General features: G+C 37.4%; 3 protein-coding genes across 6 annotated transcripts; 1 reads left to right on the top strand and 2 right to left on the bottom strand.

The window, feature by feature from the left end:
* The first annotated feature begins 4,995 nt into the window (after window positions 1-4,995).
* Window positions 4,996-7,389, top strand: LOC122046666 (ureide permease 1-like). 2 transcript variants are annotated; one of them, XM_042607454.1, is made up of 8 exons: window positions 4,999-5,267; window positions 5,340-5,589; window positions 5,666-5,804; window positions 5,902-6,076; window positions 6,384-6,427; window positions 6,532-6,656; window positions 6,733-7,107; window positions 7,192-7,389. In XM_042607454.1, exons 2-8 carry the CDS (start codon window positions 5,353-5,355, stop codon window positions 7,345-7,347), a joined length of 1,251 nt encoding a protein of 416 aa, XP_042463388.1. In that variant the 5' UTR covers window positions 4,999-5,267; window positions 5,340-5,352; the 3' UTR covers window positions 7,348-7,389. The 2 variants fall into 2 exon arrangements, with proteins under 2 accessions (XP_042463390.1, XP_042463388.1); XM_042607456.1 differs by lacking the exon at window positions 6,384-6,427 and having other exon boundaries at window positions 4,996-5,267; window positions 6,518-6,656; window positions 7,192-7,383.
* Window positions 7,390-7,484: 95 nt separating this feature from the next.
* Window positions 7,485-20,287, bottom strand: LOC122046665 (glycine-rich RNA-binding protein 2, mitochondrial-like). Of its 2 annotated transcripts, XM_042607453.1 has the most exons (6): window positions 20,195-20,253; window positions 14,109-14,173; window positions 9,314-9,431; window positions 9,160-9,228; window positions 8,976-9,082; window positions 7,485-8,224 (listed from the first exon to the last, which is right to left on the bottom strand). In XM_042607453.1, exons 3-6 carry the CDS (start codon window positions 9,420-9,422, stop codon window positions 7,646-7,648), a joined length of 864 nt encoding a protein of 287 aa, XP_042463387.1. In that variant the 5' UTR covers window positions 9,423-9,431; window positions 14,109-14,173; window positions 20,195-20,253; the 3' UTR covers window positions 7,485-7,645. The 2 variants fall into 2 exon arrangements, with proteins under 2 accessions (XP_042463387.1, XP_042463386.1); XM_042607452.1 differs by lacking the exon at window positions 14,109-14,173 and having other exon boundaries at window positions 20,195-20,287.
* A 2,621-nt stretch (window positions 20,288-22,908) lies between these two features.
* On the bottom strand, window positions 22,909-25,472 carry LOC122046663 (ACT domain-containing protein ACR4-like). Of its 2 annotated transcripts, none has more exons than XM_042607450.1 (8): window positions 25,323-25,472; window positions 24,872-24,929; window positions 24,754-24,799; window positions 24,557-24,671; window positions 24,403-24,482; window positions 23,739-24,335; window positions 23,537-23,641; window positions 22,909-23,458 (listed from the first exon to the last, which is right to left on the bottom strand). In XM_042607450.1, the coding sequence occupies exons 1-8, from the start codon at window positions 25,324-25,326 to the stop codon at window positions 23,120-23,122; spliced, it is 1,344 nt and encodes a 447-aa protein (XP_042463384.1). In that variant the 5' UTR covers window positions 25,327-25,472; the 3' UTR covers window positions 22,909-23,119. The 2 variants fall into 2 exon arrangements, with proteins under 2 accessions (XP_042463384.1, XP_042463385.1); XM_042607451.1 differs by having other exon boundaries at window positions 24,872-24,965; window positions 25,323-25,435.
* Window positions 25,473-26,885: the final 1,413 nt, after the last annotated feature.

The raw sequence follows: 26,885 nt of genomic DNA, 5'->3' as shown, positions 1-26,885 counted from the left end.
ACGTACAGGAACCCTTCCACCGTTCTATATAACGAGCCTCATACTTCGCCGGAGGTACGCGTTGAACACCTTTGGAGCTACTTTTTCCACCACTTGCTTACCTGACTTGAGCGTCGGAGGGTCGCCGCTGGGAACCCCTTCCCGGCCCGACTTCTGTGCAGGTTCGCCGGAGCTTCGTGCCTCCAGTCGAAGATCCACGTCAGCAGCCGGAGAGCGCCCCGTGCCCAGCGTCCGTTGATTCAGCATTCGGACAGGATCATTATTATATCGGGATTAAGAGTACGCACATCCATAATAATAGAGGTTCTATTCTTTTATATAGTAAGTATAAATTAAATAACCTCAAATGGTCTTGCTTAATACACACATAGTGTGCTAGTGTAATTATATAATCAAGACAAACTAATACCAAATTACACTACAACTGTTCCAATGGTTTGTCCCTATCAATCTTAGTTGTGAGCTACTATTTATAATTTATAAGGAACCGATAACATGATCTTCTGTGTGGCACCACACACCATGTTATCTACAATATAAATTAAATGGACAACTGCATCGACATATATATAAATATAAAATGCAGATATTTGACCAAAGTGATTCTCATTTCAAAATATCTCAAAAATAGATGTTCATACAAAAGTTAGGCTTATAGTATACATCCCAACAGAAGCACCATAGAGCGTGCTCGAAGAAGAAAACGCAAGACATGAAGATGACAGTGAAGCGAAGTAAGATTTATACACCTCGCGGCTGATCGCCCCGAGCCGTTTGATCAAGGGTTATGAAAAACCAAGAGAAGATCCGACCGTAGAATTTGAAAAGGCGCCTGTCACAATTCCAACCGATATCCGCCTATCACGTCAAGAATGTGGTGGCAGAAAGTAAGACACGTGGCATCCGGTTATAGCGGAGCATTAATGAGGTTTAATTAAAAGGCATGGGTGGCGTACCCGGCCATAATGTTCAGAGATTTGTACGGTCTTCCAAAAATTGAAATAATGTCAGCCCTTATCGTTGGGCACTCAACCACGAAAGTCTAGAAAAATGGAAAAAATCGCTGAGTGTTGGCATCAACTATCCCCAATCGGCACAGATATACGACTATGGTATAGTCAAGCGGCTGGTCCAACACTGGGCTCATGAGGTATGACCCGAGTGGTAGCTACAAGCCCAGGCCAACATATGAAGCAACGCAGCGAAGATTATGTGATCCGATCAAAAGCTCGAGACAAAAATAGAATGTTCGGTCGGCGAGTTAGATCTGAACGCGCATTACATCCAAACGGCAATTAGGAGATATGACCGACTAGCAGCTAGAACACGGAGAATGTCTGATCGACGTGAGGCCACTCGAGGCACTACTCGTCCGGTCAGTCAGACTTGCAGCCTCCTTCGACTAGACTTGAGGGAAAGACTTGTGATGCAGTGATAAAGGGGGGGGCCAACTAAGTGTGGGTCAAACAATAGAGGTAGTAGCCAACGTGGAGGTAAAAGTCAAGGAGGTCAACGGCAAAGGGTCGGATGCTGAGGGGCCGAGCAGATCTTTCCTGCAGTTGACAATCGGGCATGTATTGCCCGATCGGCAAAGGGTCGGTCCAAGTGAAGCGCCCGTTCAGCCAAGATCGTCGGATGGTTGTCACAAAGCAGAGGAGCGTGCATATGACCGGAGCGCTAGTTCGATCAGGCGAAAATAAACTATGGAGAGCTGTCGCCGTGCGGAAGAGTAGTCTAGTCCGACCGAGCGGAGGACTACTCAACTGAGTGGCTATCCCACTCAGCCAAGCAGATGGATCGCTGACGCATCCTTCGGGGATATAGCGCCGCTGACACAAGACATGGCCAACGGACGGATCGTACAATAGAAGTTTCTACTGTCTTGTAAGGGATATGCATACTCTGTTAAATTATGGTATCAGAGACACTTTACTGACATATCTTTTCATAAGATAAATGTGAGAATGTGCCCACGACCAATTGAAGAACGTGCTCATGTCTCGAGAGAAGTGCGCACGTCGTACACCAGAGCACTATATAAAGGGGGTTCATACACCGACGGAGAGACGTATTATTCAGTATTCACGCATGTGTCTATAATTGCTTCATCTTTTTCCTCTTTTTGGTGATTGACTTGAGCGTCGGAGAGCTAACGTCGGAAACCCCTTCCCTGACTTGGCATTGACATTTCTTGTGTTGTAGAGCGGAGCGGAGTTTATATCCAGTCAACGCGACAGCCACATCCCCAGCTTGCCATCTCCATGATTTTCAGATAAGATGAATGAAGATTTAAGTTTTTTGGTGTGAAGGGTTTTCGGGCGACGAATAAGGAAGAGTAAGGATTTTTCGATAATCATTTATGGTTTTTAGCATAGGAAGACGAAGGGGTTCTAAGAAGACGAAGGGTTTTAAAAATGGAAAAGAAAGAAAACTATCATAAATAAAATTAAGAAAAAAAATAATTAAAATAAAATAGGAAAATAAAAGTAAATTTATATAAATAAAAAAAATGTTGATGATTTTACCAAATTTAACCATTATAATTGAAATAGATAAAACTTAATCAATAGAATGGAAATATTAATTTTTATTTATTATAATACTGGTCAACTATTGTTGTTGGTATTTTTATCATATTTTTATTTAAAATACATTAACATTGTGACAGAATTTTTAAGAAAGAAATCATGGAAATAAATTTACCTGATATTTTTAATTGGTTAGAAATCAAAAGTAATATCATTATAGGTGATATTTTAAGCAAATAAAAACAGAGGATGAAAGTGTAGCATCGATCCTGCACACGAAAGATATTATTTATGACGATAAATATAGTTTAGTTTGTAGGATCATGGTTTAAAAGAAGATTGATTAAAGAAGATCGATTTAAATCAGGATCGAATTAGAATATTCTGAATAGGATAATTAAAGTTATATGTAGGATCGACTTAAATTTATCTTAAATTTTGAATAGGATAGTTAAAAAATATTTACATACATTCATTCCCTAAATATTATAGAGGAGAGAGAAGAAATAGAGAAGTTGATATATGATTGAAAAATAGATATCCAAATTTAATAAAGTTATTTTTTATCTTAAATTATATATTTTGGATAGGAAAACTAATATGGATTTGGCTAGGGAAAAGTGGATACTTTTTTACCTTAAATAGATTTGGCAATAAAACATTAAATATTACAGGTCAAATCAAATTTTATCATAAAAAATTAAATATTATCAATCAAATATAATTTTAACTAGTAAAATATCAAATATTACCGATAAAATCTATTTGGTGGGTAAAAAATTAAATTTTATCGGCAAAATTTATTTGATTGGTAAAAATTTAAATCTAACCTAAATATAACTTTTATCATTAAAAATTAAATATTATAGTAAAATCTAATATTTATAAGTAAAAAAAGTTATATATTACGGACCAAAGTTAACTTTGGTAAGCAAAAAATTAATATTACTGGCAAGATTCATTTCGGCATGTATTTATAATTATTTAAGTGTCATAATTTATTTTAGCGGGTAAATTTAAATGTTTATTGGCCAAATTCATTTTGGACAGGAATACGTGTATATCTTTTATCCAAACTATAACTATTAGTTACTAAATAGTTATTTAAAAATATTATTATTTGATTGACGATTGGATATGAATGGTTGTGTTAATTCCTAATAAAATGTACTTAATGGTCATAAATATTAATATTATTATTCATAATAATAATCAAACGAACCTTAGGAATGCAATAATGTTAATTTGGTAAAAAATTAGTCAAAAATATCAAATGATAATGTAATAATGTCAATACTTTACATAAAAATAATATTCGATGGCAACCACTTCCAATTGACTAATAGCTATTAGGTATTTTTGGTAAAAAATATTTGACGATTTAAAAACTTTAAATTCATATTAAATATGTCCTTCCAAAGTAGTGAGCACGATTCACACGAGTCATTTACTTTCTTTATATTGATCTTAGGATTGATTGACAAAGACATTGGAATGAGTATATTCATTTATCACACAATTAAATTTTTCTCATTCTCCCGAGACGGTCTAATTGCTGTCATATTACCCATTTAAGATTTGGAATTTAAAATTCGGTATAACTAAAATAAATATCTTTCTCATGTGTCAGTTATTATTCCAAAAGTTGATAAATATATGTAATTTACCTTTTTCATGTTAACCCTAAGATGAATTGGCTAAGGTATTGGGACGAGCACATCACCTTTTACAAGAATAAAAAAAAAATCTAACTAATTATGATCAGTTATAAGCTAATATAGTGATTTATCTTCTTTCATCAAATCTAGAGACGGACTGTGAAAAATATTTAGGGTGAGCCTAATCACCTTTGCTATAACGATTAAACTTCTCAACGAACAAATATCCTTTAGAAAAAAAAACTCCTTACATTCTCTAGTCATTTGGCGGTCAATTATAAATCGACCCTATAATTTACCTTTCTTCATATCACCAGAGAAAAAGACGTATAGCAAAAATATAACCACCTTTTAACTATAATGATTAAACTATTTAAGTAAATCTTCTTGTTTATTTTACTTTAATAATCTCATGAAATGATAAAGAAGATAAATCACGGATATTTATAGCCGACTAACAAATTCCATAAAAGATGGGAAACTAACAAATTCTATAAAGAGTGGATCTATTGAAAATTAAATCTAATCTCGATAAATATAGTGATAGCACTAATCATAGTCTTCCTATTTATAATAATTTTAAAAATATAATATTTTCTCAAGGTACATACCTCATCATCATGCCCATCTATATATCTATATATATCTTTTTCTATATCCATGCGAATCGATAGTAAAAAGTTGTTAATACAATGAATCTATATATTTTTTAATATAATATCTATTTATATTGTCCTAGCTATAAAACTTATCCCATCGTTGACGAAATCCCCGGGGCAAACGAATCAAATGCGATCCATTTTTAGCGACCCGGGCGTTGACAATCGTACCGTCTTCGTGTTGCGTTTGCCTTTCTGAGATTCTTCCTCGTGTTAAAAATGTCGCTTGCATTCACACCAGGCCACCGATCTGCCTAATGCACAGCCAATAGCTGTCTTTAAAGCCATTCAATTGTTTGCCTCTCTGTACTCCTCAAGAAACTAAGGCACGCTTCCTGTTCGAATCTTTGACTCGGATCCTCAGAATCTGCACTGCCCTGGGCTTCATCTGGAGGAGGAGAACACCTCAGTTTCTCCGAGTTGTATGTTCCAATATCTTCTCCTGTGCTTGCTCTCCTTTATTCACTTGCATCTTTGGGGATTCCTTTTTACAGTGATTCGAGCAAGATGTATGTCATTGAAGATAAGGGAGGTGCCATCGCCCTCATGTTGGCGGCGCTGTTCTTCCTCGGCACATGGCCTGCCGTCTTGACTCTTCTGGAACGAAGAGGCCGCCTTCCACAGCACACTTACCTCGATTATTCCATCACCAATCTCCTGGCGGCGGTGTTCATCGCATTGACCTTCGGGCAGATTGGAGAAAGCAAACCCAACATGCCCAATTTCTTCACCCAATTGACGCAGGTTGGATTAAGGAATCTGTATATTTTGACTGATACAAGCCGATTCAGTTCTTCTTCCTTTCCTTTCCTTTTTACAGGACAACTGGCCTTCGATCTTGTTTGCGATGGCAGGTGGAATTGTTCTTAGTCTTGGAAATCTTGCTACTCAGTATGCCTGGGCGTTTGTTGGTCTTTCGGTTACTGAAGTCATTACTTGTAGTATAACTGTAGTTATAGGTATTTCCATTTTCTTTTTCTTCCTTTGGTTGAGAAGGTCAGTTGTTATCTTGCAAAAATTGTTCACGAGCATGATGTTGGCGTGTTTGAATGACAGGAACAACTCTGAACTATTTTCTCGACGATCGAATCAATAAAGCTGAGATACTTTTCCCTGGAGTTGGTTGCTTTCTCATTGCTGTCTGTCTTGGTTCTGCTGTTCATTCATCAAATGCAGCTGATAACAACAAGAAGCTCAGTGGTTCATCAAGCAACTACAAGATTAAAACTAGGTACCTCTTTGTATTTATAGAACTTATATTTTACATTTGGAAGAAAATGAGAAAAGTTTCAAAAGGCACAAAAAGGAAATGATTTTAGAAAATTTAGATGACTGAAGACGTATCCGCTAACAACTTCCTAGTTATGGTTAAATGCATACTTTCTAAAAACTTTAAGCTGGCAGGAATGATCTATTTGATAAATACACTTGGAATTGCACGCTCTTGTTAGTTTATGGTTTTTAAGTTGAGATGCTTTTCGACAGTGAGAACTAGGTGAGATCAGTACTGATACATAAAATTTTTCCACCAAGTGCAGTAATGTAGGAGAGCAAGAAGTAAACAAGGATATTCCAGTGAAAGGTCTTGTGTGGTGTTCTATCTTTTTTTCATTTCTCAGACAAAAAATGAAAGTCTGATTCTAAGGTTGTGGATTAACTGACAAAGATACAGCTTGTTAACCTCAGATTCTACCAATAAGGACATTGAGGATGGAGTTTCTGGTGTTTCAAATTCATACATCAACACTGAGAAAGCAAAAGCTGGGACAGCAGAATTCCTCATCGAGCTTGAAAATCGAAGATCGATCAAGGTCAGTGGCAGTGCAGTCATTTAATTTAGCAATGTACATTATTGCACTATGAAATCTGTTAACTTGGCAACTGCAGGTGTTTGGTTCCAAAACAATACTAGGCCTTGGCATAGTGTTCTTTGCTGGCATTTGCTTCTCGCTCTTCTCTCCGGCGGTTAACTTGGCAACCAACGATCAGTGGCACTTGCTGGAACAAGGGGTGCCGCACCTCGTGGTTTACACTGCATTCTTCTATTTCTCCATCTCATGCTTTGTTGTTGGCATTGGATTGAACATATGGTTCCTGTACAAGCCTGTTCTTGGCCTTCCAAGGTCATCTTTCAAAGCTTATTTGAACGACTGGAACGGAAGGCATTGGGCTCTTTTGGCAGGTCTACTTTGTGGCTTTGGGAATGGCTTTCAATTCATGGGTGGGCAAGCCGCCGGATACGCAGCAGCTGATGCCGTGCAGGTAAATTGTTACAGCTGAGTTATCGACTCCTTTGTTTCGGAGAAGAAAATGAATGGTTCCATAAATTGTGTTCGTCTTGGTCAGGCCTTGCCGCTTGTGAGCACATTTTGGGGCATAATCCTATTTGGAGAGTACAGGAAGTCATCAAAGAAGACTTACTCGCTGCTACTGAGCATGTTGTCTATGTTTATCATTGCTGTTGGCGTTCTAATGGCTTCATCTGGGCATAGAAGACATTGATCGAACAAACTGTTCAATGGGTGTAAAAATTTAAATCAAGCCTTTTTTTTTTTTCTTAAAGGAACACTACAGAAGTTATCGATGCATGTTTAGAGACATTTGGCAAGTTGTGAAGCACTTGAAGCATCTAAATTATATGCATGGAAGAAAGCTCAATGCAATCTCTAATTTCATAATGCAACAGTAATATCAAAATAGAAACAGATATCTGCAAACGTACAATCTGCCAAGTACCAAAGTTCACAGATTTATTGTCTAGCATACTTGATGCTCATTGTTTAGATCGCATGTTCATACATTACCCTCGCTTGGCGTAGTCATCTGGTTCATCATCGTCGTCATCATCTTTGAATTTGTCATCTAATAAGTCATCCTCATTGTTGCCATCACTATAGCTGCCACCATTGTTGGAGTTCAGGTGACTGCTGAACTTGGTGCCGTCGAATCCTCTGGATGTGCTCTTGCCAAAGGTGCTGTCATCACTGCCACGACCATAAAACCCACTGTTCCCTCCATAACCACCATTGCCTCCACCAGAGCTGCCATCTATTTGGTAATTGTCGATGCCACCAACACCCCCAGCAACTCCATAGTTAGCACCAGCACTGGTTCGATCGAATTCCCTACCACTGCCTCCATTACCACCACCATAACCACCGCTTCCGTAGTTACCAGCAGCAGTGCCACTCCCAGTATTGTAGTTACCTCCGCTATAAGTACTTGCACCGCCACCTCCATAACCTCCGCCTCCAGCTCCATAATTGCCTCCAGCTCCATAACCGCCTCCACCACCATAACCACCACCGCCGTAACCACCACGAAATCCACCAGTTCGTTCATTTGCATAGTTTACCCTAACTATCCTTCCATGAAGATCCTGGCATAATAATCATCACCATTGATATTAGAACACATAACATAATAAATGTAATTCTAAAGTTAACACAATGTATCCTCGTGTTTTAATTAAAGATTTGCTTTTAACATAATCATTATCATGCATGTATTATAAGTTTAAATACAGATTTTCATCTCACTATAATGCTCATATGCTTACATTCAGTGGTTACAATTATACAGCCTCTATCCACTTGTTATTTGCATTTTGCTGGGAAAACTTCATTTGAAACACTACGTGATAGACGGTATTTTTCTCCCAAACCAAAATGACAATAACTTACAAATTCAGTGTAGAGCTGCACTGGGGTAAGCATTGTTCAGGTGACAATAGAAGGCCTAAAATGAGCGATAGAGTAGAAGAAGCAAAATTTGATCCAATACCAATTCGAAAAAAAATGATTTGTCATCAAACCTATCAAATAATAGTGCATTGTCTGAGAATGTGCAATTAGATATCAAAAGACATCTGATGTTAGTTATGTCATATTGATTCTCAAAATTAAACGCAATGGCACATCATTGTTGGTTGGTCAGCAGTGTCATTTTCTACATATTCATAGCTCATCATCACAAACAAAAGATTACCATGCTAATTCTATATCTTTCCAAGACTACATATGGCATTTTCTTATTTTGTATTTAAAATTTCTTAGGTGGCAACATCTGGAATCTATTTTATTCGAACATTAATTTCAAGTAAACAAACAAAAACGACATCACATATGCACCTTCCCATCCATGCCAGTTATGGCAAAAGAGGCCTCTTCGCTGGAAGTAAAAGTCACAAATCCAAAACCCCTAGATCTTCCAGTTTCCCTGTCCAAGATGACTCTAGCTGCACAAATATATATTTGAATTCATAAGCATGTAGTTCAAATTTTATGATAAATCAGAAAGAAAATCACAGCCTACCTTCAACTACTTCACCATAATTTGTAAATGCTTCACGTAAACTCTGATCATCAGTGCCATATGAAAGTCCTGTGAAGTGCCATAGGCATCAGAAGTTGCACAACTTGACTCAGTGGCGAGGCCACAAAATATTCTGATGGGTATTATAGCAAACCTCCAACAAAAAGTTTGGAAGATGACATGCATCGTATTGCTTGAAATAATGATGGACTGGATTTCACGGATTTCTTTAAGAGATTTCCAATTTTATTCGCAAAAGCCATCTTAGAGACCTGAGAATGATATGGACAAGAAGGCAAATGCAACTTCAACTATAAAGCTAGACACAAATATTCAAAATAAAGTACTGCTAATAAATGACAATGATTCCCCAATTTAGTTCAGAAATTGTGATTAAATCTGTCATGGATTCTTTGTTTTTATACATTTCAGGCATAGAGATTTTAAATTGGAGTAAAGCTGCTAGTCACAGCTTCTCCGACTGTAATGTTAGACACAAATAATTAAAAGACTGTTAAAAATCAGAATGATTCCCTAATTTAGTTTACTTGAGAAATTGTGTATAAATCTGTCATGGATTCTTTATTAATATACCTTTCATGCATAGAGATTTTAAGTCAGCATAGAGATTTTAAATAGGAATCAAGGTTTTTGTGCTTTCAAAGAACAAAATTAATGAGTTGATTTGTTATTGTTGGATCATGATGAATGGTATCAAAGTTATTGACATAATTCTATGCTAGATAAGGGGAAAGGTGGAAGCAAATGCAATTGGAAGATGAAATAAAAGGGGAAGTCATGGCAACAGGCCATAGTTATTGGCAGTGGCAACAAGGTTGCAACGGGTGCGTTGTTATTAACAGGCCAAAGCCTGGGCTTTGGAGAGTGAAAAGAGAGAGAAATGAGCAAATTGCTGATGGTGACTACTTAAAAAAGGAAAATGGAGAAATATAATGGAATTAGGACAACAAATTAAGTTTTATGTTGAATTGTTTATGTTTCCAAGCAGCTGATTCAAGCCAAAGTAAGCCTCAATTGGCACAAGTCCAACATTCAAATATAATGAACACGAGTAATGAGAAAGATTGAGTCAAGCTCATGCCAATTCAGAGATTATACAATGATGAACTTGACTCATGATTAAATACCTTCTAATCCTATGACCCTAGAAAAATGCTAATTGAAACCATCAAACATATTTGACACCAACAAGTTTGGCAACTTGCCAACCAAGTACAACATAGTAATTGTTGGTACAAGGTGCACAATATGTAACTTGATATATGACTAAAGTTAAAGTTACGTTAGTTGTGATCTAACGAAGTGTGTCAAGTTTGCTGGTGTAGGATACTTAACAGGTATTAAAGTCTTGGTTGTGAACCAGATAGTGATCAAGTCCTAGTGGATCTAGGCATGAGCTAAAGTCTTGGTTGGGACCAAGCAGACAAATTCTTAGCTGGAAGCTAAGCGAATTAAGTCTAAGTGATTAAGGTTTGATTCACAAATTCATAGCTAGAAACTAGGTGAATCTAGTCCAAGGCAGACAAATTCCTAGCTCGATGCTAGGTAACTCAAGTCCAAGTGAATGGAATCAGTTGGAGGCTGATTGCTTGGCAAAAGGTCCAAGTGAATGGAATCAGCTAGAACCTGATTGCTTGGCAAAACCGAACTAGACGGGTTAATCTAGCCAAGCAAGTACGAGTAACTTCATATTCAAAATCATACTCATTACGTGCAACAACTACAGGAAAGCATGCTAGACGGTTCCAGGCAACTAGATGGAGTCCGGAGGTGACTGGCTAGTGATAACTCTCGACGAAAGGATTTCGGAGGATCCAGGAGACCGTATAGGTATGGGCGACCGAATATACGAGCGACCAAGAAGCTACTATGGAGCAACATTATCAGCAACCCGAACACGGCGGTCAAGATGAAGATCGGATGGTGTACACAAGGAAGCTTCGTCACTTGTACAGGCGATCGAGAGGGCTACAGGCAACCAGGAGAGTACTATATAAGGAGCTTCAAGGCAGAGCTTTCAATTCATCCCTTGCTCAATCATCTAGTTATGTCTAGTGCTCTTTTCACTTTCTGCACTGCGACACACGCTTTATTTCTAATCGACAACACCTAGAGTAATATTTTCATATTGTTTTAGTACTACCTTAATTTTTTATTATGCTTAATTTTTAGATTTTTTTTCTGTAAGGTTTCTCCACCTAGACGAAATCAAAAATAAGAATTAAATTTTTTACATACTGTGTGTTTATACTTCTGACTTGGTTAATTAATTTGCATGCTTATATGATTAGATTTCAATATAGCCGTCTTACTTGATTGAATTAGTCTAAGTTAATTTATTATTTCCGATGTGTTAACTCTGATTAATTCAATTAGTATCTAATCATTAAATTCTTAACATTATTCACTCCTGTAGCATCAATCTCGATCCTACAATTTGGTATCAGAGTGGGTTAAGTTGATAGAAACTAGGAAAACATGTCTAGGCTGGTTTCCCTAGTGCTTATAGTCAAGTGGAACTAGCATAAATTATTTCACCTCACTCTAGACTAGTTAGCCCATGATTTTGTATTACAGTTAATTTAGCTCCTGATTCTTAAAAAGGCTTTGTCTGTGGTCGTTGTTCTGATACTCAAGATGACCTTGTGTCTCGCAACGAGAAGACAATTTTAGAAACTCTTACTAAATTCGCCCAAAACAAAACCTGAATCTAACCTAAGTCGAAGTTTGCGCTCAGAATTAGGGACAAAAAATTAAATTGATTAATAATCTGAGTCTATCTCATACCCAAATCCAAAGCCTAATTACAACCATAACAAACCCAAACCAAACACATATCCAGTCCTAAGCCTTAATACAACTTGAACAAATACTTATTTGTAGATATGTCTTTGCAGGAAGAATTCACCACAATCCGCCCGTCGCTTTTCAATGGCGACAATTTTGCCTATTGGAAAAGTAAAATGGAGTACTATCTGATAAATGATATAAAAAATTATCTTATCATCAAGATAAGCTTTAAGCTGCCAACATCTCAAGATGGCACTCCAGTTGCTTTTGAAAATTGGTCAAGCAACAAAAAGAAAAAAGCTCAAGTCAATGCTAGAGCAACAATTACATTGTAGTGCGGGCTAACACACGAATAGTTGACCAAAGTCGGCCAATTTAACAACGCCTAAATAGCTTTGGGAGAAACTAATTAAACTACATGAAGGTTCAAAATGGCTAAATAGGACTTATTGCTAAGTCAACTCCAAAACTTTCAGATGAAAGATGTCGAAACGGTAAGTTACACAGTCGCTTTAAAGAAATACTAAACGGCATCCACGAAATTAGTGACCAGGTAAACAACCATGATTTGATCAGATATGCACTTAAGACATTTGGACTACCTTGTGGGCATCTATGATGGATGCATACAAAATATCTAAGGACTTGTCTATTATTAAACTAGATCAATTCTTTTGTGATTTTGAAGTTCATGAATAGACTAATCTTAGTGAGAAAGAGAAGGGTATAACTTTGATTAAAGGTAAATTCAAACCAAGATCCAAATCCAAAGATCGTGTTGGTGCAGGAAGTACCAGATGATCAAACCCAAGATTTGATAATGACAAAGGATTTAAAGTTAAGGATTATTGTGGTTCTAATAAACCTGACTGAGTGTGCAGGAAAGTCCTAAGTGAGTTTCGGCAAGATAAAAGTCATAGTGAATACTAGGCCGGTGGAAAGCCCTAGTTGCGGCTAGATAAGGAAGTCCTTATTCAAGGACTGGACAGAAGTCTTAGCAGGTTGAGGACAGCGGGCAAAAAATCTTACAGGTAGAGGACAGTAAGTGAAAGTCCTAGAGGTCGCGGACATCAGGAGGCAGACTGGACGGGTGAGGGATCAGACATCCAGCAGACTTCAGATGCTAAGCAAAAGTCCAAATGGTCTAGATGGCCGGTTTGACATCAAGTAAACTCTCGACGAATAGGTAAGAACGTGTTCCCTGTTGAGAGAACAGTAGGTACCGGTTCGACCTAGGGTTTCATTGAAATTCTAAAATCAGAACCGTCCCAAGACTGTCAAATTCATTCAAAATGATATATTTTGCTTGTTGTGTTAACTCTGTGGTGCAGGAAAACAAAGCTAGAAGATTGGTTGGAAAATGTACATTTAAGCGCTCGGACGGGGTCCAGGTGCCCAGACTGGGTCCAGGTGCCCGGACTGGCCGAACTAGGCCTCGAGTGCAGCTAAGGTGGCGTTCACTGACTAGTCGGCACACGTTCCAGGCACGAAGATGGATAAAGTTCGCAGGATAGAGTTTCGCCGAGGTGACGCCACGTCAGCCTTGTAGGTGCGCCCGGGACCAGTCCGGGCACCCGGACAAGGATATAAAAAGAGGGTTCAACTAGCACCTCAAACACAACTTTTTATACGACTTTCGTTCTTGCACGTGGTTCCGGGAAGCCCTCTACGACACACAAACGCTGCTCCAACAACAATGCCTAATATACTACTCCAAGTTGTTGGTATAATTGTTTTGTTTATTGTACTTTCAATTCAATACATTTATAATCATTTGAAGTTCTAATGGATTGTCCAACGGAAGCGATCAAAGACCACGGGTCTTGGAGTAGATGTCGTCACAGACTTCGAATCAAGTAACAAAGTGATAGCGACTTCTTTTCCTTACTTTACTTTCCGCTGCGTTTACTCCGAGTTTTGTTTTAACGAAAAACAGGAAAAAGGCACGAGCACTATTCGACACCCCCACCCCCTTCCTTTTGAGCACTTTTCGATCCTAAATATGGATTTGAATCTAAACCTGAATCAACATATGACGACGATAATCTTTTTTCAGAAGTCGTAAACTTAGTTAAAAGGATAATCCGTCGAAAGAAATTCACTCGAAGATTCGTGAAAAGGAGATCTTGAACAAATACCTAGCGAACGTTCGATGCTTCGAATGCAAGAAAGGGCATTTTACTTGAAGAGATGGAGAAAGAACCTGAAAAAAAAAAAAAAAAAAAAAGGCCGTAAAGGCAAATTGGAATGAGTCATTATCGACTCAGATCATGTCAATTTACTGGCACTGACGGCAATTTAAGAAGATTCAAGTTTAGAATCAGAGTCAAAAGTACAACTCAACATCATACTCAAATCAGATCAGCAACTTAGGCAAGTTAAGACTTTACTTAAGGAGGTCAAAGACCTTAAGGAAAGAATAGTCAAGTTGGAATCTCAACTCAATTGTCACAACTTGAGAAAGAGAATTCTAATTTGAAAACCAAATCAATGAGTTAAAGTCTACTTTGAGCAAGTTCACGTTTGAGTCTACGTATTTGAATATGATGATTGAGACCCGTTATAACAAGACTGGACTTGGATTTAACTTGAGTGAAAACCATGTTTCTTATATTTCCTTAGTCAAAAGAAATGTTAGAAATAAGATTGTTTGGTTCCAAAATCATGCTTAGTTAACTAAATAGAAAATAACTATTATTGGGTACCCAAACAACATATTCATGTGATAAATGCTAACAATTCTTATACCAACCATTGCCAAGTTGAAATATGTTAGAGCTCTAACCTGGGGGAGCTAATTTTTGAAGGCTCTAACCATATTTTCATATTTTCAAACTCTGATTTCAAAATTAAATATTCTTCCCTTAAAAAGTGGTTTTAAAATTATTTATTCTTATCATATTCATGTCATGCATAAATGGACTTAGTCTAGATTTTATCGTAGACAGCATGTTCCTATAAATCTAGGCAATCGACAGCTCACAAACACACTAAGGGATAACTTGTTTGTGTTTGTGAAACATAAAATAGTGTGAGATGCATAGAGTTACATCCTCTAAATTCCAGATACTTATATCAATGCATCAACATGAATTGAGGCTAAAAACTTTTAAATCGATCAAGTTAGAAAATTTCGACATATTAACAGCTTAGTTTTCATAAGATTGAACTGAAAACTCCCTTCTCTAACTTGACCAACCGATTGTCAGCTTCTATCCTATAGATAGTCAAGTTTGAAATCAAGTTGGACATTTCATAAAGGTTTTTGAAAAACTTATTTTCAATAAAAACCTAGTTATTTTTCATAAAATATCACTGGTTTTTATTGCATGTCGACTTAATTTCACAATTTTTGATCAACCTAAGCCAGGAGTGAAGAACTTAGCTAGAGAGACAAAAACCGAAGAGTAAACATCGTTGACTCCCGGTCACCTGAACAAGTATACAGGCAACCAGCAACAAACCACCTAAAATTAAATGATATTTACTGTAGTAGATGAAAAGTTGGTATACAGTCTCATATAACTACACAGTCGCCCACGTAACCTCGAAATAGGCACCCTGATCTAACATATGGGGTCGACTGGGTACCTACCCATCGCTCAATAAGCCTTTATAAAGGCAACCATGAGCAGTGGCTGAGACCACGCCGAAATCACCTTTTCTTTTTCCTCCAAACTCTTTTTGCAGGCCTTTTCGACTTCGTTTGTGACTCCTGTCTAAAGAACAAGTCTTTCTCAATTTCATCATGCCTTAGTAACCAATTCAACTCTATCCCTCAATTTTATTTGTTTTTACATTATATGCCCTCTTTTCTTATATTAATACTATTTATATTAAATGTTAACCAAAAATGTAGGACTGAGGCCAGTTCCTCACAGAACTCTTCTGACAACCCTAGGTTCCCCTCTGATAACCTTAGACATAGATTTGCATGACACACCTACTCTACCATGCATACCTGATATTTGAGTAGGGCATTCTTTACCACCCACTATTTAGACATTATAGAGATCATAGACTACTATAGTCTATCATCACTCGTTTATTGTGCCTCAATAGTAAACGTTGGCCTCTGTGACGAGTTTTATAACAACTTGATTAAGGTCAACCACGTTGCATTCACGACTAGAGTTGGAGGTAGGGGCATTCTTTTCACACCTGACTTGATTCAGGAGTAGCTTGAGTTGCGTCCCTCTTCCTCCACCTATGATTGTTTTCCATGCCCTACTCCATCATTTCCTGAGCCTCACTCTGACATCACTCTGAACCGCATCTATACTTATTTCTTCAGTGGCGAGCGGACACCAACCATCATCAACTTTAGCTCCACACAGCTCAGAGCCACAGACTATGTCCTTTACAAGATCGTGTATATGTGTATCTTACCCATCAACACCCACGATCTTGCGATTGTTAGGCCATTCCATTCATTTATCCTGTATGCCCTTAGACACAGACTTGACATCAGCCTATAAAGAGACTTTCATAAACCCTAATTAAATTATCCCAATAAAATATAAAAAATATATTTAAAATATTTTATAAAATAATCAATTTTCTTAAATAGTATTCTGAAATTATTTTTACTATTTTAAAATTTTTAAAAGTTCTTTAAAATTCTAAAAAAATAAAAAATTTTATAAAAATTCTATTAAATCAAATTTATATTCTTATATATATTTTTTAATTATTTTATATTTTTTACTGATTTAATGTTTAAATAAAATTACCGAAACCGTATCGTTCCGGTCTTGGACCGAAACCTCCGCATGGGTCGACATCAGCCTAATTATCTTTAGATCCATCACTTATCATTCAAGCATATCTACTAGTCGACGAGTCCATATGCCTTACTACCACATCTTGACTTGCATTCTCTCATCTCTAGGTATTGACACTACTCAGCTTCCCTTTCTGCCTTGTACAAGTTTGACGTGGTAGGACTTAGAAACTTTACACTTTGGTCTAGAAGGATGGAAGACATACGGCTCCCAAATCTCCGGATATTAATAATATCATGGTCATACTTGAGGATGCTCCAAATAGGTCACCAGATCCTTCAGTTCCTCCACCTCCACCGATAGTAGAGGACAAATTGACCAGCCTCAAGGGTATTGTCACTGACATGAGGGCCGACATATGAGAGATGATGGTCATGATGCGTACACACTATTAGCAGCGCCCTCCTCCCTCCTCTTCATATTAGACTCAATTCTTGTGCTTGGTGGATTCAATTTAGACTTATTTTGCTATATTTGGATTTTGGGCATGTAGTATCGACTCTAGCTACCTTTTTAGTAGTTTTGGATCTTAACTTATCTGCACTATTATGATTTGATTTGCAATTGCTTTATTTTGCTTGACTTGACTTATCTTTACCTCTTATTTTTTTTTGGCTTGCATTCTTGTTTGACTTGACTCGGATTAGGCTACTATATGTCATGTTTTACCTATGCTTTAACCCATTTTGATATATAGAAAAAGTGGAGAAGACTAAAGTTAACTTTGAAAAATTGGTTAAAAATTATTTTTAAATTATTACTTCTTTTTTTTTCCTTATCTAATTAAGGGGGAGTTATTTTTTTATTTAGTTTATTCATGTAGCACTGCACTTAACTCTGTCTCCTGTCATATCATGAATATATAATTTAAAATTTTATTTTTGATTCTTTACTAACTTTAACTTAGTTTTTATATTATCAAAAAGGAAGGGGGATTGTTAGTACAGGGTGCATCTAACCAGTTATGATAGGTGTTAAAGTCCTAGTTGTGAACAAGGTAGTGATCATGTCCTAGTGGATCTAGGGATGTGCTAAAGTCTTGGTTGGGACCAAGTAGACAAATTTCTAGCTAGAAGCTAAGTGAATCAAGTCCAAGTGATTAAGGTTCGACAGACAAATTCCTAGCTACAAAGCTTGGTTAACAAATTCTTAGCTGGAGGCTAGGTGACTCAAGTCCAAGTAAGTGGAATAAGCTGGAATTGGTTAAAAATTATTTTTAAATTATTACTTCTTTTTTTTTCCTTATCTAATTAAGGGGGAGTTATTTTCTTATTTAGTTTATTCATGTAGGACTGCACTTAACTCCGTCTCCTGTCATATCGTGAATATATAATTTAAAATTTTATTTTTGATTCTTTACTAACTTTAACTTAGTTTTTATATTATCAAAAAGGAAGGGGGGATTGTTGGTACAGGGTGCATCTAACTAGTTATGATAGGTGTTAAAGTCCTAGTTGTGAACAAGGCAGTGATCATGTCCTAGTGGATCTAGGGATGTGCTAAAGTTTTGGTTGGGACCAAGTAGACAAATTTCTAGCTAGAAGCTAAGTGAATCAAGTCCAAGTGATTAAGGTTCGACAGACAAATTCCTAGCTAGAAAGCTTGGTTGACAAATTCTTAGCTGGAGGCTAGGTGACTCAAGTCCAAGTAAGTGGAATAAGCTGGAAGTTGATTGCTTGGCAAAAAGTCCAAGTGTGTAGAATCAGCTGGAGGCTGATTGCTAGGCAAAACTGAACTAGACGGGTTAATCTAGTTAAATAAGTGCGAGTAACTTAATATTCTAAATTATACTCATTACGTGTAGCAATTGCAGGAAAGCATACTAGACGGTTCCAGGCAACCGGATGGAGTCCAAAAGCGACTAACTGGCGATAACTCTCGAAGAACGGATTTCAAAGAGTCTAGGCGACCATATGGTCTAGGCGTCCGGGTATATTTCATGCGACCGTGGAGCAACGTTATCAACAACCTGAACACAATGGTCAAGATGAAGTTTGACCCTACCTCGGCAACAAGGTGGTGCACGAGCGACTCGGGAGCTTTGTTAACGTTATCTTACGATCAGGAGACCAAGAGAGTACTATATAAGAAGCTTCAAGCTAGAGCTTTCAATTCATCCCTTGCTCAATCATCTAGTTTTATCTAATGCTCTGAGTGCTCTTTTCGTTTTCTATGCTGCGACACCCACTTCATTTCTGATCGACAACAGCTAGAGTAACATTTTCATATTGTTTTCGTGTTGCCTTAATTTTTTTTATTGTGCTTAATTTTTAGATTTTTTTTTTTGGGTATGGTTTCTCTACCTAAGAGAAATTAGAAATAAGAATCAAATTTTTTTAACTGCTGCATGTCTATACTTTTGACTTTATTGATCAATTTGCATGCTTATACCGTTAGATTTCAATATAGCATTTGTCTTACTTGATTGAATTAGTCTAAGTTAATGTACTATGATTAATTCCGTTACATTCTACTCATTATTTTTATTGCACAAATTCATTACATTATTCACCCCTCTAGCGTCGATCTCGATCCTACAATAACAACTCCTGCCAGAAAAAAAAAAGCACCTTATACCAACAAATTATTTATTCACTTAAGACTAGATAATTTGTACCATCCATCGGATGCATTTCAGTTCTCATACTCTCAATAACATACTAAATTGGATATGAATTCACCTTTTTAGGTGGATCTTTTGTTAGACATATAATTTATTCCTAGCGCTAGATCAAATTTACATATTTATGTAGTTTGAGATGTCAAGATTATTAAAAACAATCAACATAACATAGAAAATTTACTGTTTCTCAGTTAAACATATATATATATTCAAACAATGAACAAACATAGCATTGATAACAGACTTTTGATGCAAAAATCGTTAATCATAACAATACATCTCATTATGTTTGGACAGACAATGTTTACTCTTCTGTACCGTCACTATATATGGGCAAACTATAATAAAGCATAGAGTTCAATGGAAGAATAACATCTATATATGTAGCTTACATCCAAATTTTAAGCGTAACATGGCTTGATGATTATTATTGTAGTCACTTACTATCTAACACTGAATCTGAAGTGAACCCGTATTTATCTATCGTGTTTCTCAAAGTTCAAGATTGAGAGATACAAGCTCCAAATTATAGGGGAAAAATTGCAAATTTCTCGGATCTAAACCCCTCGTTGACCAAAACCCTCTAGCTAGGCATATAGCAAACTCAAAATCAAAACATTAGTACGTCAACGCGGAAGAACTAGGGCAAGCATCACTGACGTTTCAGAGTGAACAGTGAGTAAACCTAAAAATTGCAAACAACATAAACAATCGGGAAAAAACACAAGAAACTCTATAGTGCAGATCAAGGAGTAATAACAATCGATCAGGATAAAAGGCTGAATTACGAAAGAGAAGAGAGGCAAAAATTAGATACCCTTCTCAGGAGGATCCGGTGAGTGCTCCTCTGCTCCCCACTCTCAAACCTGCCCAAAACGCTAACTGCTCGTAGAATGTTCTAGATATTTCAATATTTTATACGGTGGCATCGTAACCGTTGGTTCTTCTTGGATAATTGATGGCCGTTGGATAATATTTTAATATCAAAGTATATATATTTTCCCTTTTTTTTCTCTTCCCATTTATTAGAAGAGCCGGCTGAGGTCGAAGGTTTCGGTCGAACGCAAGCAGACAGATCGACGATGGCGGAGAAGGCCGTCGGTGTCGGCTTCGCCTCCGGGGCGAGAGGTAGAAGGCAGCGCTCGTCGACATCTCGGATGTGGGTGCGAGTTTCTACTCCCTGTTGAAGATCCTGGCAAAGAAGGCGGTCTTCGTGGACGAGGAGACGCTTGCCATGGCTTCCTTCACCTCCGAGGACGCGCAAAACATCAAGGTAAATCGGATATCCAAGCCAGACAATCTCATTTTGAACACTGGGATTCAATCAAGGAAAGCTCTTGAATGAATCGTATTCGAGGCAGTAACCTAACCTCATTCGCAGAGCTGACATAGTTCAGATTGAATAACTAATGTTAAAAACAAAGCAAAATCTAGCTGCCAATCGTGTAAAGGCGGCAGAGAACCGTACCTACCCTTTTAGTGTAGGTTTGTTGTGATAATTTTGAATTATGATCAATGTCTGAGCAAAGAAAGATGGGGAGTGTTGGAAAAGATAAAATATATCATATAAATTAGACAAAAATAATAATTTTACTCTTCATTGTTCATCTATTTCACATCTCAAACTTTAAGCCCCTAGTGCCCATGATGATTATTCTTGGTTCAATTGAGAAAACTACTATGTAGTGAACAAAATCTGCAATGGCTATGGCTTCACTATGGAGAATTTTGGTCGACAGGGTCGATTAGAAGCCCATGACTAGATCCATTTTTATACAGTTTTAACTTGGCTAGTTAGATAATTCTTGCTAGAACCATTGTTGGCATGTTGTGCAAGTTTGAGCCATTTTATGTCATCATATTTACATAATGTCTTCCTGTACATGATGAAATGATGAGGCAAGAAGGGGGGAAACACTATCACTCATCTCCCTTAACAAGAACCATAGGGGAGAGTAAAAAGATTCCCTCGGGGCGATGCGGTGGTTAAGGCATGGGGTGTTACTACATGAAGTCTTGAGGTCGAAACTCGATGTGTCCGAGCATGTCTTCCCCCATACCTTGGCCACCTGTACTAATGGTTAGTAGTCACCCGTGATTTACATCCTCCGTATTGGCCTAGGGACGGATTGACGGAGGCGCTAGAAGCGAGGGAATCGTCTTTTGCCACATAGAGGAGAGTAAAAAGGATTGAGTAGAGCAAAAGAATTGGGGAGACACCAACTAATTATAGAGAAGTGCGGTTGATTTGCTTGATCTTGTTGAGCAAAAGGCACACAGCATGAATCAACCAATTTATTTGCCACCTCACAACCTCAGATCTACCCTTCTACCTTTAGTATATATTGTTATTTTAGTATATGTTACAGTTTTATCATTTTATTTTCACTGCTATAGTTGGTCAAAGGAACTTCATGTAAATTTTATCCATTAACTTTGGAAGTAACTGTTTGATGAGTAGAAAAAGAAAAAAGCTTCAGCAACTCTCTTGTGTGACTTTTGCAAGCATCTATTTTAATGGTCTAATTTTCATATTGATATGTGAATTTGGACCTTAATTTTTATTTATCACTTCTCATTGCATAATCAATCTACTTACCAAGACAATCTTTTTACTTCAATATATTTTGAAGTGTTCCATCTCTTTCAAATGACACTATATCTCAAAAGAGAATTTGACTCATTATACATTACAACTCAGACAAGTAATGGGCAAGGAAAGAGTTATCAATGCTCCTAAGAATAATGTTGCATAGTACGTTTCATATCTCCACATAGATTAACAATGAAAATGCACATGCAATTGCTGTCCAATTAAAGCATGAAAACAGAGAGGTTCACGAGGAGAATTTATTTTTGATGATCCTCTTTGTTGCTGTAAAGTGTGTGCCCAAGCATGAAAAGAGGATGCCTAATCTAATCAGCTGTCCTTGCTGTTTTATTCTCCCTTCATTTCCAAGATTTTCAATGGAGATGATAAAAACAAGAAGAGTGTGAAGCACCTGCAGTACCACGTTTGAGTCAGATGGTTTCCTTCGCCTTTATTCTAAGATTATATAAACCTAGGACACCTTTTGGCAAAGAAAATATATATTAATATGAATTAAAAAGTTGTCGTGAAATGCTCAGCCTTCATTAATTGGCCTTAGTTGGCATGCATCATCTCATGTGAATGAAGCCTGACTCAAGGACAAACAGGCATGTGTGAGATGCTTGAAATCCAGCGCCTGACTTTGACCAAACATTGAAGCCGCATCCAATTCTCTCTTACGTGGAAGAAAACTGGGTGACAGTAGAGGAGACAAAAAAAACTTATGACCAAATGGACCTGTTCACAGTGTCACACCCCATTACCCCAATTATTCTTCGTGATGGGAGTCACTGGACACCACTTGTCTTCCAATAGCTTGTGTCGACAAAATTAGCTCTCTGGACTTGAAGAAGTAATTCCTAGTCAATACACATCCTCAACATCAACTTTTGCAACTCGAGTTCAAGTCAGCAACAGTTTCTTTGGCACACTTTGGATTATTAATATTAAACTCAGTATAATTGATAGATGAGAAGTCAGAAATGAGCTATAATTATGGATACAATAGACTTGATCGTATGTACATGATAAGGATCCACAAGCCTGTTTCCTAATCTAAAAGACAAAGTCCCTTTGTTGCAAAGTGGACATATTTTGCATGATGAAACAATGACGAATAATTTATATACAAGAGGGAGGGGGCAAAGAAGCCTAAGTGTAAGATCTAATTAATCCAAGATTGTAAAGTGATCTTGATTTGAATAGACCACTAAGCAGAAATCGGGTAGAAGATTCTTGCGGGGATTTAAGATCGTCAGAATTGCCTTTTACTTGAAGCACTGTCTGCCCTATCTCGGATCGTATGTCATCCAAGGTCTTCAGGTCGAGGGTGTTACCAGCAGCATCACGGACATAAAATGTGTTGACAGCTTTGCCATCTCTTGTGGACACTTCTGCTCTTGTGACCATCAGGCCATGCTCGCGGAATATTCTTGTCACGTCAGATAACAAGCCCATTCGATCACCCGTAGATAACTCCAACTTAACACCCTGGGAGTATCGAATAAATGAAAGGATCAAATGTTTGAAAACGAGACCAGGAGTGAGATTCAAGTAAATCAGTTATACCTCAGATACTCTCCTCTCTATGGCTGCCTCAAGGCACTGAACAACTCGCTGTCTCTCGGCTTCTGAGTTAGCTGGGGAACCATCTATATGTCTGATATAGTACTCCTTCAGGGTGATAAAATTAAGAACATACATACAACAGTCAGTACCATAGCGTTTTCATCAATGTCTTTCCTTTTGGTGTACCAATAACAGAAAGTACCTGAAAAGCTTCTGGGCCTTCTGCATTAACGCTTCCATGGAAAACTACATACTGCATATCCGTCAAAGTGCAAACTGTATCAAAAAGAAGCTTCGGCCTATCCTTACATCGCACTGTGACCACCGAGTAATCCTTGTCGAACCAATTAACAACAGAAACCTTTGGCCGGCAATGCTCGGCCTCATGGTCGTCATCAGACTTCTCGTAATCTCTATCATCAAACATCAACTGATGGAGCCTCCTCTCTTTGTGGGTGATGCCCATTGAGACTGCAGTCTTCGCTCTCCTGTGTCTGTCGTTCCCTTTCAGAACATTGCAAAGGAGCTGCTTGATTTTAGAGAGCCTTTGGGGATCTGTGATAGCTGAACCCGTCTCCTCATCGGTCACCTGCATCACTGCTGCAGTTCTAGCGTTGTGCGTCCACACTTCGGCATTCACCACATTGCATTTTAGATCAGTAAGAACTGCACTAACTTCAGAGAGAAGGCCGGGGCGATCCGTCCCAGTCAGCTCGATCGATGTGTGATCCAATGATGACGGCGCAAAATCTACAGATCTACTTTGTGATGGAACAAAAGAAAAACCTTCCCCTATCGACTATAATAAACCAAAGTTAGGTCATGTCAGCTGCTGTTCGCATGAAGATGGAGTGAAAAGTACATGCCTTACGGATGTAGTCCTTTATATCATCCAATTGTTTTTGTCTCTCAATTTTCTTTCCTTCCGGATCTGTGACATTGAAAACTGCAGCAGTCCAAGAAGCAAGAAATCAAATTAATTAGCATAAATAAGAAAAAAAATCGAAATCCATGACATACCATCCATGAACCATCCTCCATCAGATGATATGTAAGCTTTCTTGATAATGAGATTGAGGTCTATAAGGACCTGAACAACTTCCAAAAGGATGCCATATTTATTTGCGCTATCAACCTGTGTGAATTAGAAAGAACAAAACCAAGATATGTTACAATTGCAAACACCCAAGAAGGGGGGTCAGAAGATTGTAGATTACCTTAATAACAGTGGCATTTGGGCAACAACTGTTATCGATAACAACCCTAACGAGAGGAAGAAGGATCAGAAAGTTCTGAATTCAAAAGGCGATTACTCGATGTAAAAGATTTAGATACCGTGGAGGGTTCATTCCTCGGATGAATTTCTCGTACCAGGAGGAACTCAAATCTCCGTCTGCATAATTGGTTGGCGTTTCGAGAAATTAGTAGCCTGATCCACACGTAAATCCACACGGCCAGTTCAAAATTTCCTTCGTTTTCATCAAAGAAGCGCGCATTCGACGCGAAATCGCAACAAATCAGGCTTTCGGTAGGGGAAAAGGCGAACAGCCAGATGGGAAAAACTAACCAAAAAGAAAATCGAGAAAACTGAACGAATAGGAATCCAGGCAAAAACTAATTCTGCACCGCAAACTACTTGAATCCAATCCAAATCCAGCGGGAAGCCACACAAAAAGGGGATCCGGCACCACCAAGGAAACAAATTCCTCGAGAAAAACGAGAAAACAAAGCCGAATCATCCAACGAACGGAAAAAAGCTCGAGGTCGAGCAGAGTGAAACGCGTACCCATCTCGCCGGCGCAGCGTCAGGCCGGAAAACCTCGCGCAAACTCCAAATGACGGCGAGGAGATCTCGCTCGCTCGCTCGCTCAGGTTGCGCTATGGAGGCCGAACAGGCGCACTTTAGATTAAAAAGCGCTCGTTTGGCGTACGCGTACGTATAATTAATGTATGCGGAAGGAACCATGTACCTGACTCATTTATTTATTTTAATTGAAGGCCGCATAATAACGGAACCAGCAATTACTCTCGGGTTGCATTTATATATGTTAAGAAAATAAACATCTGTTGGGAATTTTTTTTTTTTTTTCAAAATATTTAAACTACAAATTATTAAAATATAATTTTCTTAAATACATGAAATCGTAAATATGTTTATTATAAAAATTTTCTGAGGTGTCTTTCTATTGATTGCTAAATATTGAATTGCAATAAACTTTCCTAATTATTTTACTTAATTTCCATTTGTCATTTTTACAATTATGACCTCCTATAAATTTGATTTTTCATTCCTTTCCAAGATTTTTATATTGCCTGTCACCATCCATGCTGATCTTCTAAAAAAAAAGGTAATAATAATAATTAATCTCCATTTTAATTAATAATTAATTATTTTCCTAATTTTATCTAAATATTAGTGTGGAAAAAAAATAAAAATACTAATTTTATATTATTTTTGCTATACAAGAATGAAGCTGACTATTTTCTAAAATTTTCATAATGCAGCATGAAAAAAAAGAAATATGAAATTATAAAGGACTAGAATGTAAAATTGTCTGACATGTTAATAAAAGATAAGTGAGATTAGTTCTAGACTTAAGATTTGTGTTAAATAATAACACGTTTATTATTTAGAATCAAACTTCAACCTTGAAGACATCGAGAAATAAATGACACGTCACACTATCGATTTGATCAGTATTCAAAGTCATTAGTGTTAATTATTAATTGTTAATAAATCAAATTCCTAAGAGATAAGTTTGTTTTACCATTTATTTACCATTCTTCATTTTTTACAATTTTCTTCCTCATGAATTTTCAAAAGTAAACACATACTAATGGAAAAAGAGAGAATAATTTCCGAGGCCTTTGTTGTTTGGACCTTAGTCACTGGCTAGAGGGGTAAATAGATGGTCATTCAAATTGTTCGCTTCCTGAATATTCATTAATATATAATAGAAATACAGAACTAATACGAATATAAAAGCTAATAATAAAAATAAGAAAGAAAATAATCAAACCACTAACACGTTGATTTAGTGTGGTTCGAAGATGATGCTCCTACTCCACGATATGTCCGTGAGGTGGTCGATCTCTCAATCCATCAGTAGATTAGTTCTCGAAACTCCGACTAGCTCAATCCTCCTTCTTGGTAGAGAAACCTCATCACAATCTCTTGATCACACACAAAAATCACATTGAAAGCTTTAGAGACTTTAATGAGCTTTAACCAAGTCTATTTTCATCACCTAAGTCAGCACCCGAACTCCATTATATAGAGCTCGTGAGGAAACACCCAACCTGTGTTTCCGCCACTAGTCGACTGCCAATACTTACCAGTCAACTAACC

This window comes from Zingiber officinale, chromosome 2B (assembly GCF_018446385.1).
Source record: "Zingiber officinale cultivar Zhangliang chromosome 2B, Zo_v1.1, whole genome shotgun sequence".
NCBI classification, from domain to species: domain Eukaryota; kingdom Viridiplantae; phylum Streptophyta; class Magnoliopsida; order Zingiberales; family Zingiberaceae; genus Zingiber; species Zingiber officinale.
The sequence above is the reverse complement of the archived record's forward strand: the minus strand, read 5'-3'. Positions and strand labels throughout refer to the sequence as shown.

What these genes read in the sequence shown, in the direction of transcription:
- LOC122046663 (XM_042607450.1), bottom strand. An exon ending in CAAATGCCACTGTTATTAAG is followed by an intron (nt 24,672 to 24,753) that starts GTAATCTACAAT and finishes TAATTCACACAG; the next exon opens with GTTGATAGCGCAAATAAATA. An exon ending in TAGAGAGGAGAGTATCTGAG is followed by an intron (nt 23,459 to 23,536) that starts GTATAACTGATT and finishes CGATACTCCCAG; the next exon opens with GGTGTTAAGTTGGAGTTATC.
- LOC122046665 (XM_042607452.1), bottom strand. Translation starts at nt 9,422, where the DNA reads ATGGCTTTTGCGAATAAAATTGGAAATCTCTTAAAGAAATCCGTGAAA. An exon ending in TTATGGTGAAGTAGTTGAAG is followed by an intron (nt 9,083 to 9,159) that starts GTAGGCTGTGAT and finishes ATATTTGTGCAG; the next exon opens with CTAGAGTCATCTTGGACAGG. An exon ending in TAACTGGCATGGATGGGAAG is followed by an intron (nt 8,225 to 8,975) that starts GTGCATATGTGA and finishes TTATTATGCCAG; the next exon opens with GATCTTCATGGAAGGATAGT.
- LOC122046666 (XM_042607454.1), top strand. Translation starts at nt 5,353, where the DNA reads ATGTATGTCATTGAAGATAAGGGAGGTGCCATCGCCCTCATGTTGGCG. An exon ending in TCTTCACCCAATTGACGCAG is followed by an intron (nt 5,590 to 5,665) that starts GTTGGATTAAGG and finishes TCCTTTTTACAG; the next exon opens with GACAACTGGCCTTCGATCTT. An exon ending in TAGTATAACTGTAGTTATAG is followed by an intron (nt 5,805 to 5,901) that starts GTATTTCCATTT and finishes TTTGAATGACAG; the next exon opens with GAACAACTCTGAACTATTTT.